Source organism: Podarcis vaucheri (assembly GCF_965113315.1).
Source record: "Podarcis vaucheri genome assembly, chromosome: 7".
NCBI lineage: Eukaryota > Metazoa > Chordata > Lepidosauria > Squamata > Lacertidae > Podarcis > Podarcis vaucheri.
Genome location: NC_138765.1, coordinates 4712535 through 4723167, shown reverse-complemented (window position 1 = coordinate 4723167; position 10633 = coordinate 4712535). Strand labels below are relative to the sequence as shown.

At 51.1% G+C, this 10633-nt stretch overlaps 1 protein-coding gene and 1 long non-coding RNA gene across 2 annotated transcripts in view; one reads left to right on the top strand and one right to left on the bottom strand.

Annotated features, from left to right (window-relative positions):
- Positions 1-512: 512 nt before the first annotated feature.
- Positions 513-10633, bottom strand: part of GPR4 (G protein-coupled receptor 4) — a 48334-nt gene continuing 38213 nt past the window's right edge. Inside the window, exon 2 of the mRNA XM_082231275.1 lies at positions 513-1979. Coding sequence (XP_082087401.1) covers positions 637-1734 — 1098 coding nt within the window. The 5' untranslated portion in view covers positions 1735-1979 and the 3' untranslated portion in view covers positions 513-636. The remainder of the gene's footprint in view (positions 1980-10633) is intronic.
- Positions 9318-10633, top strand: part of LOC309537034 — a 60130-nt gene continuing 58814 nt past the window's right edge. Inside the window, exon 1 of the long non-coding RNA XR_014221776.1 lies at positions 9318-10500. This is a non-coding gene — a long non-coding RNA (uncharacterized lncRNA). The remainder of the gene's footprint in view (positions 10501-10633) is intronic.

The following is a 10633-nucleotide window of genomic DNA, read 5'->3' as shown; positions in this document are numbered from 1 at the left end:
AAAGCCCTAAACGGTCTCAGCCCAGTATACCTGAAGGAGCGTCTCCACCCCCATAGTTCAGCCTGGACACTGAGATCCAGCGCCGAGGGCCTTCTGGCGGTTCCTTCATTGAGAAGTGAGGTTACAGGGAACCAGACGGAGGGCCTTCTCGGTGGTGGCGCCCGCCCTGTGCAACGCCCTCCTATCAGATGTGAAGGAAATAAGCGGCTATCCTATCTTTAAAAGACATCTTAAGGCAGCCCTGTTCAGGGAAGTTTTTAATATTTAATGCTGTATTGTTTTTAACACTTGATTGGAAGCCGCCCAGAGTGGCTGGGGAAACTCAGCCAGATGGGCGGGGTATAAATATATGATGATGATGATGATGATGGTTACTGGTCCTGCTAGCTAGGGATCATGGGAGTTGCAGGCCAAAACATATGGAGGGCTGCAGGTTGGGGATCCCTGGTCTAGGCCAACCCCCAGCAATGCATCTCGCAGCGTGGAACTTAGGGCAGAAATGTGCTGGCACGTTTTAAGTTATTATAATAATAATATTATCATTTTATTGTTAGGTCCGATAGTATATCCGTCGGCCACCTGCCCCGGCGAGTTGCCAGCGGGGCCTCTGCGTCGTCTGGACGCAGCTCCAAGCGTTCAGCGTTCGAAAGTCAGTATCTTCATCTGGAGCTCCTCGTCCCCCGCGGGCCCCCCCTGCGAGGGGGGCATGGGGAGCGCCAGTGGCTGCCGGCAGAAGCTGCTCTTCTTGGAGGAGAGAGGGGTGTCGAGGGTGAGGGAGGCGTTGGCCATCTCTCGGGGCTTGGAGCTGGCCAGGAAGCGCAGCAAAGTGGAGAGGGCCTTGGCCACGTCGCCCCGGGCCCCTTCGTTGGCGAAGCAGTACAGGATGGGGTCGGCCACGCAGTTGAGGCTGGTGAAAGCCAGCGCCGTGTGGTAGGCCACGAAGACCGTCTCCTCGAAGCCGCAGTCGCAGGGCTTGCTCAGGTGCACGGCGCTGCGCGAGAGGAGGAGCAGGTGGTACGGGGCGAAGCAGAAGAGCAGGATGACGATGAGGCTGAGCGAGAGGCGCTTGATCTTGGCTTTCTCCTGCCTCTCGGTGGAGACGTTCCCCCGAACGGCGCGCAGGATCCCCCGGTAGGAGAACAGCATCAGCGTCCACGGGAAGAGGAACCCGATGAAGACCCGGTAGAGGTTCATCCACGCCACCCACTCCTCCATGGGGTACTTCTCGAAGCAGAAGGTGTGGTTGTAGCGGTCGTGGAAGAGCTCGTTGTGGAACAGCGGCGCCGAGTTGGCCCCGATCTCGATGGCCCACACCGTGGCGCTGACGGCCACGGCCGTCTTGACCCGGCGGAAGCGGGCGAAGCGCAGAGGGTGCGCCACGGCCAGGTAGCGGTCGACCGAGATGCAGCACAGGAAGGCGATGCTGATGTAGATGTTGGTGTAGAAGATGAAGCCGAAGACCTTGCAGGACTGCTGCCCGTGGATCCAGTTGTCGTGGTGCAGGAAGTAGTCGATCCACAGAGGCAGCGTGGCGATGTAGAGCAGGTCGGCCACGGAGAGGTTCATCAGGTAGACTCCCAGCTCGTTCTTCTGGCGCACCTGCAGGTAGGCGGCCCACAGGGCCAGGCAGTTGGTGGGCAGGCCCACGGTGATGACGGCGATGTACAGCGCCGGAGGGAAGAGGTGGTCGATCTTGGAGTCCACGTGGCAACTCACCAGCGTCGCGTTGCACATCCTCAAGGAAGCGGGCTGCAGAGAGCCCGGGCGGCGCTGGGTCCCCGGCTCAGGACAGGGGTCTGCGGGGCCAGGAGCAGGGCGTCCGCAGGGCCGGGCTGGCCATCGCGAGGAGGTCCCTGGAATCGGTGCGCGACGAGGCCCCCATGGGATGGAGCTGGGTGTTGCCTTCTGCCGTGGTGGCACCTAATCAGCTGGGTTGGTGCAAGGGACGCTTCTCAGAGGTGCTTCCTGGCCTTGTGGACCTGGGGAAAGAGGACGGCAATAATAATAATAATAATAATAATAATAATAATAATAATAATAATAATAATATATTATTTATACCTCGCCCATCTGGCTGGGTTTCCCCAGCCACTCTGGGCGGCTTCCAACAGAACACTAAAATACAATAACCTATTAAACATTAAAAGCTTCCCTAAACAGGTCTGCCTTCAGAGGTCTTCTAAAAGTCTGGTAGTTGTTCTTCTCTTTGACATCTGGTGGGAGGGCGTTCCACAGGGAGGGTGCCACTACCGAGAAGGCCCTCTGCCTGGTTCCCTGCAACTTGGCTTCTCGTAGGGAAGTCTCTCTCTCCCTCTCGGTCGCTGGAGTTGGACAGATCAGGAGCAATTCCAGGCGCGGTTGGTTTGGTTGGAATCCAAACATTTCATTGTTTTCACTAATTTATACAAGAAGCAGCAATCGATATTCAGCCACCCTCCCCATAAGCACCAAATGTCTATTTAATCACATTTGACGCTTAAGTCATTTCACTTTGCAAGCAAAGGCATCATGCCATAAGCTGCCATGTGTCCTCAGAGACCTGTGAGCACATTCGATCGGCGTCGTACAACGATGCCCGGTTGACGGAGAAGCTGTGCTTTTCTTCTCTGCTCAACTCTCTCGCACCTGGGTTTGTCCATGAATATTAAGATCCGGATTGAGGTGTGCATTTAGTGCGGTTTAGGAACCTCTCTGGATTTTCTGTGCCCCTGATAAGATCTGGTTCATGGGACACTGCCTTTTAACAGGGCACAGCGGCAGAACAAGGAGAGAAGCTATCAGACCCGGGAGAATTAATCGTTGCAAAGTACAGTCAAAATACAGATCGTGTGAAAGTGTGGGTGAGCTCCATGGATGGGACCATAGGAATGGCATCTTCTTAAATTTCCTTTGGCATCACTTGGCGGCAGAGATACCTGGGACATTTGCTGCCATAGGGTGACAAGTCCAGACCTCACTCTTTCCACAGTTAAGTTCTCCCATGAGATAACAAAATGAAATTATTATTATTATTATTATTACTATTATTAAAATTTCTACACCGCCCTATAGGTAAAAAAGGTAAAGGATCCCTGGACGGTTAAGTCCAGTCAAAGGCGACTATGGGGTTGCGGCGCTCATCTTGCTTTCAGGCCGAGGGAGTCGGCATTTGTCCACAGACAGCTTTCCGGGTCATGTGGCCAGCAGGACTAAACCGCTTCTGGCACAGCAGGACACCGTGACGAAAACCAGAGCACACGGAAACGCTGTTTACCTTCCCGCTGGAGTGGTACCTATTTATCTACTTGGGCTTTGTGCTTTCGAACTGCTAGGTTGGCAGGAGCAGGGACCGAGCAATGGGAGCTCACCCCGTCGTGGGGATTCGAACTGCCGACCTTCTGATCGGCAAGCCCAAGAGGCTCAGTGGTTTAGACCACAGCGCCATCCCCGTCCCTACCACCCTATAACCACAGATCTCTGGGCAGTTATAACATAAAATAACAAAATAGTAACACAAAATACATAATTAAAAACAAAAGCAACCCAATAACTTTCCCTCCCCAACCCATTTTTAAAGGGTGCATTTTAAAATGAATGACAGCTTGGGGGAACACAACTGTTCTCAGGGGAAAAACCCAACGCATGGGATTTGGTACTGGGTGCGAAATTCAGCCGCCCAAGAATCTCTGCATCCTTTGATCAAAGAACCAGTGTGGTGAGAGTATTGGGCCAGGCCCTGGGAGAGACCAGGGTTCAAATCCCCCCTCGGCCATGACTTCCACTAGGTGGTGGCCTTGGAGGGGGGGGGTCCATCACTGCCGCTCTCAGCCTGACCTACCGCACAGGGCTGTTGTTGAGGGTAAAACAAGGAGATCTGTGGGCCCCACCTTGAGCCCCTTGAAAGGAAAAAGCTGGGATATATATGCAATGCATAAACGAAGGCAGCAAGTTTCTAGCCCTCAGGCTTGTAAAGATTTGGTTCAGAGAGGTGCTGCCTGGTGAAACCCTAGAAACGCAGAAATTGAGAAGTCTCTCAGGGGAAGGGGACGGGGCTCCTGTGCTTTCTGGAGGTCCTTAGGGAGACGGATCAGGGCTCAGAGACGGGCACCTGCTTTGCCAGAGACAAGACTGGGCTAGAGTAGCCTAATCTGCTGAAAGGGAACTTCTGGTCTTCCTTCCCCCACTGCAAGGGGGCAAAACCAGAACAGACTATGCAGACAGGAATGATTTATACAGGCTGCAGACCTCAGCGTTTTTGGGGGACCTAGCGTTTTGTTTACCACTTTGCATCTTTTCTGTATATTTTGGTCTGGTTTAGCGGGACAATTCATGGAGTGGAACGTGGCAGAAAAAGCGGAACAGAGTTGTCGCCGGGAGGGCAGGAGTTAGGCCCTTAGTTAGTGGCTGGCGGCAGGTGGGGTTTGACAGGGCTGTTGCTGTGTTTACCCCCCCCCCCCCGGCGGTATTAACACAGAGGCAGTGTGGTGCAGTGGTTAGAGTGTCGGGCCAAGACTTGGGGACCAGGCTTCAAATCCCCACTTGGCCTAATAATAATAATAATTATTATTATTTATACCCCGCCAATCTGGCTGAGTTTCCCCAGCCACTCTGGGCGGCTCCCAATCAAGTATTAAAAACAATACAGCGTTAAATATTAAAAACTTCCCTGAACAGGGCTGCCTTCAGATGTCTTTTAAAGATAGGATAGCTACTTATTTCCTTCACATCTGAAGGGAGGGCATTCCACAGGGCGGGTGCCACCACCGAGAAGGCCCTCTGCCTGCTTCCCTGTACCCTCACTTCTTGCAATGAGGGAACCATAAGGGGAGGGAAACATAAGGGTCAGACCGAGCCCAAACCAAAGGCCAGGCGGAATAGCTCTGTCTTGCAGGCCCTGCGGAAAGATGTCAAGTCCGCTGGGCCCTGGTCTCTTGTGACAGAGCATTCCACCAAGTCGGGGCCAGTACTGAAAAGGCCCTGGCCCTAGTTGAGACCAACCTAACCACCTTGCGACCTCCAAAATGTTGTCATTTGTGGACCTTAAGGTCCTCCGCGGGGCATACCAGGAGAATAAAGGAACACACGAGAGTTTTGTGACGTCTTCGAGGCTGTAACACGTTTGCTATGGCATAAATTTCCCTAAGCCACAGAAGGCTCCTCCCAGGATGGTTGGCTAGAGCCTGGCGCTGATGATGCCGAGGTTGCAGGTTCGATCCCCGTATGGGATGGCTGCATATTCCTGCATCGAAGGGGGTTGGACTAGATGGCCCTTGGGAGCCTTCCCAACTCTGCAATTCTGTGATTCTTTTAAGGAATCCCAAGTCTCTTTTCCTTGTTTTTGCTGGAAATGGCTAACTCACAGATAGTACTTTCCGACATTAAGAGCTGTTCAACTGTGGAACAGGCTGCCTTCGAAGACAGTGGGCTCTCCTCCATGTCTCACCCTGATCTGGCCACAGTGATCCACGCGACGGTCACCTCCAGGCTTGATTATTGTAACTCGCTCTACGCGGGGCTGCCCTTGAAGCCGACCTAGAAACTCCAGCGGGTGCAGAATGCCGCAGCGAGACTCCTTACGGGGTCCTTGCTGCGAGATCATATCCATCCGGTGCTATACCAGCTGCACTGGCTCCCGGTGGAGTACAGGATCAGATTTAAGATGCTGGTTTTAACCTTTAAAGCACTATACGGCCTAGGACCCTCGTACCTACGGGACCGCCTCTCCTGGTATGTCCCACAGAGGAACCTACGGTCTGCAAATAAAAACATTCTGAAGGTCCCAGGTCGCAAAGTGGTTAGATTGGTCTCAACCAGGGCCAGGGCCTTTTCAGTACTGGCCCCGACTTGGTGGAACGCTCCGTCACAAGAGACCAGGGCCCTGCGGGACTTGACATCTTTCCGTAGGGCCTGCAAGACAGAGCTGTTCCGCCTGGCCTTTGGTTTGGACTCAGTCTGACCCTTATGTTTCCCTCCCCTTAGGGTCTTGATTTATCGGCTACTTTTAAAATGAGGCTGCATTTTAAATTGGTTTTTTCTTCTTCTTCTTTTCCCCATTATGTTTGTACTGTGATTTTATTGGTGTTATCCACCCTGAGCCTGGCTCTGGCTGGGGAGGGCGGGGTATAAATAAAATTTATTATGGCGATGATTATAATTATTTGAGATTCTTCAACAGAACCACCTCTTTAGCTGCGATTCCGGCATCGTTCCAGGGGGTTGGACTAGATGACCCTTGGGGTTCCCTTCCAACTCAACAGGTCTGCGATTCTCTTCTCTTCTGAGGGCGCATCTGCCTTCCCCACCCAGATCGGTGGCCAAAAGCTTCATCCGCTGCCAGGAATCAAAGCAGCGCTCGACTGTTTCGCCCAGGCAAGCAGCCAAACCCTCCCCAAACCTCGCCCCTTGGCTCAGCGGTTCTGGGAAGGAGAGACCATCTGCAGAGAGAGACTGTGCCTGCAGCACCACACCTCTGTCTCATCAATAGAAATCTCGAAAGTGGATGCAGAGACATGCTGTCTGACTCAGAGAGATGAGAGCAGGAAACGCATCCTAAAGATGCAGCCTAAAACTTCGGACTCTAAACAGAGGGGGGTGTCCAAAACCTAAGTAAGGTAAAGGTAAAGGTACCCCTGCCCGTACGGGCCAGTCTTGCCAGACTCTAGGGTTGTGCGCTCATCTCACTCTATAGGCCGGGGGCCAGCGCTGTCCGCAGACACTTCCGGGTCACGTGGCCAGCGTGACAAGCTGCATCTGGCGAGCCAGCACAGCACACGGAACGCCGTTTACCTTCCCGCTGGTAAGCGGTCCCTATTTATCTACTTGCACCCGGGGGTGCTTTCAAACTGCTAGGTTGGCAGGCGCTGGGACCGAACGACGGGAGCGCACCCCGCCGCGGGGATTCGAACCGCCGACCATGTGATCAGCAAGTCCTAGACACTGAGGTTTTACCCACAGCGCCACCCGCGTCTCCTAAAACCCAAGTATGTCACAGCAATTTCACAAAGGTACAGTGGTGCCCCGCAAGACGAATGCCTCGCGAGGCGAAAAACTCGCTAGACGAAAGGGTTTTCTGTTTTTTCAGTCGCTTCGCAAGACGAATTTCCCTATGGGCTTGCTTTGCAAAACGAAACGTCTTGCGAGTTCTTGCGAGTTTGTTTCCTTTTTCTTAAAGCCGCTAAGCAGTTAATAGCCACTAAGCCGTTAATAGCCGCTAAGGCGCTAATAGCCGCTAAGCCGCTAATAGCCACTAAGCCGCTAATAGCCGTGCTTCACAAGACGAAAAAACCGCAAGACGAAGAGACTTGCGGAACAGATTAATTTCGTCTTGCGAGGCACCACTGTAGATGGGCCACAGGCACCATTTAGGGTGTGTTTGTGAGGGTGTCGGAAGCTACCCAGCTGGGGCGCATCTTTTGCCTCCTGCAAAAAAATGCACAAACATCTAAAATGTGAGAGCAAAGACTAAGTAAGGTAAAGGTAAAGGGACCCCTGACCATTAGGTCCAGTCGTGGCCTACTATGGGGTTGCGGCGCTCGTCTCGCTTTACTGGCCGAGGGAGCCGGCGTACAGCTTCCGGGTCATGTGGCCAGCAGGACTAAGCCGCTTCTGGCGAAACAGAGCAGCACACGAAAACACTGTTTACTTTCCCACCGGAGCAGTACCTATTTATCTACTTGCACTTTGACGTGCTTTTGAACTGTTAGGTTGGCAGGAGCAGGGACCGAGCAACGGGAGCTCACCCCGCCGCGGGGATTCGAACCGCCGACCTTCTGATCGGAAAGTCCTAGGCTCTGTGGTTTAACCCACAGCGCCACCCGTGTCCCTTAAAGACTAAGTAGGGGTAATCAAATCCTTATTAAGATAAGACAAGCCGCTGGATCAAACTGATATTTCCAATCTATTCCAGCATTCTCTTCTCACAGTTGCCAACCAGACGTCCGGGGGGAAAGTTATGGAAGATTATTGCAATATACGATCACAACAGCGAGACTGTTATACGCACAAAGATGGAAGGACTTCTTATTACCTATTATGGAAGAACAGCTATTGAAATGAATGGATTTGGCTAGGACCGCACAACTGACATGCTAAACTAGAGAAAAATCACTGTTGATGTTTATCAACGATTGGAAACCCCTTATGGGCTTTCTGCGCAAAAAGGAAAATCAACTTGTGATATCTGGGTCTGAAGACTGGGGGGGGGGGGGGGAAAGGTTGCAAAGCAGAAGAGCTGACTGTTACTACGGAGTAGGAATTTTGCACAAGTTTTTGAAGTGGAGAGATGGAGAAATGGAAGTCATTTTTCTTCTTCTTTGTTTACTTTCGGTTTTTTATGTCTAAACATGAGGCCAGGCATGCTCCGCTTTGGGGCTGCTGTTTTCGACATCAAGCACCACACCTGGAAAACGTCCCCCTCAAAGACTGGAAGAAATTTAAGGACTATCTTAGGAAACATTGTAAAATTATTGAATGTTAGAATGACGTGGGTTTAGAAATTACGTGGTTTCTAGCTGTAATGATTAAGTAAAAAGAAAAGAAAGTCTAAAAATTTAAATGGATAACAAGGGAGAGGATTTGCTGAATTAATAATTGGAAATTGGAATACAGAAAGGGGAGGTATGAGGAAGTCGCGGAAGTAAGTTACAAGAAAATAAGGGATTGAAATTATACTTGTTTTTGTTTCTTTGTTTGTTTGTATTATTGTCTTGTTTGTTATTATATAATTTGTGAAACTTCAATAAAAATCTTTTTTTTTTAAAAAAGGAAAACGTCCCCCTCAAGGAGGCCCTCAAAAACAGAACTGGGCAGGTTCGTGAGAGGCAGTTCTCAAGGAACTGCTTGCAAGGTGCTTTAGGTCTTCAAAGAGCAACGCTGTTTGGGATTGAGTCGGGCAGCCAGGTTCTCAACTGGTAAAATGGCAACCATTTTTGTGTGCGTCATCTGAAGCCCCACAGATATATTCTGAACCGGTGGAAACTTCTGGGCTGTTTCCTTTTCCCTTTCCTGAAAGTACAGTGGTACCTCGGGTTACATGCGCTTCAGGTTACATGCGCTTCAGGTTACAGACTCTGCTAACCCAGAAATAGTGCTTCAGGTTAAGAACTTTGCTTCAGGATGAGAACAGAAATTGTGCAGCAGCGGGAGGCCCTATTAGCTAAAGTGGTGCTTCAGGTTAAGAACAGTTTCAGGTTAATATAATAATAATAATAATAATTTATTATTTATACCCCGCCCATCTGGCTGGGCCTCCCCAGCCACTCTGGGCGGCTTCCATAAAAACCAAAAATACAGTAAAATATCACACGTTAAAAACTTCCCTGAACAGGGCTGCCTTAAGTACGGACCTCTGGAACGAATTAAGTACTTAACCCGAGGTACCACTGTATTTCTGTTGAATTTTATCCCTATGACCTAAGCAACAAAATACACAAACGTATAAAACAACTAGACCGATCCAAGCCAAAGGCTGGCATGCGATGTTACATTCGCCGGAAGAAATGATAAAGCAGGTTATCCGGATATTTGCGATGAGATAACAGGCAGGTAAAAGTGGAAAGAGAGCCGTTGTAAAAAGCGAGAGAGCAGGAGGTTTGGCACAGCACCTGACCCCAAAGAGTACCCATAATAAAAGCTTCTATATTACGTCAAGAAAAAAAATTCAGCCAATTAGATGTCACTTATGCCAAACTTGTGGAAGAGACAAATGTGCAGTGGTACCTCGGGTTAAGTACTTAATTTGTTCTGGAGGTTCGTTCTTAACCTGAAACTGTTCTTAACCTGAAGCACCATTTTAGCTAATGGGGCCTCCTGCTGCTGCCGGAGCCCAATTTCTGTTCTCATCCTGAAGCAAAGTTCTTAACCTGAAGCACTATTTCTGGGTTAGCGGAGTCTGTAACCTGAAGGGTATGTAACCTGAGGTACCACTGTACTTCTTTAATGTATTCAGTAAAATTCTGGGCTGTTTTCAAGGGCTCGCCCTGCCTTTTCCCTGCAAGTGCTTGGGACACGTGCAGAGCGCAGAAGACCCGAGATGCTGTGTTTACAGGGCTGGATGCTGGTTTCTGGGAAAATTGGGGTGGGGGAACAGACCGGGACGTGGCCCCCGCCCCAAGGCATTTATCCCCAGCTTAGCTCCGCAGAAGTGTTAGTTCTCCAATTAATTAATAAGAAGGGCTCCTGAAAAATTAATTCTGACCTTTCTGAGGTCTTAATCCCTCTCCCTGCAGCTGAAGGTCATGGAGACCCCCTTCCTCCCTAACACAATTCCCAGGCACTCTCCTGCCAAGCTCTAAAGGGCAGGGAACAAAGGAGACACAGGCTGGTGCTGGAATGGCAGGGCTCCCTCCAGTCCCAAACAGGATACGGCCACATGCCACCTTCCTCAAATTAAAACCCCAGGTTCAGTGCAGAATATATGAGGAGGGTGGGGGGAAACCCTTTAGCCTTCCAGACCGCCTCCCTCTCAGCCAAGCCGGCTTGCAAGAACCCCGCAGCTGTCTCAGATATGCCCAGTGGCGTAGCGTGGGGGGTGCAGGGGGGGCCGGCCGTACCGGGCGCAACACCTGGGGGTTAGGGTTAGGGGGCGCAAATCCATGGGTTAGGGGGCGCAAATCCACGGGTTAGGGGCGCAAATTACTTGCCTTGCCCCGGGTGC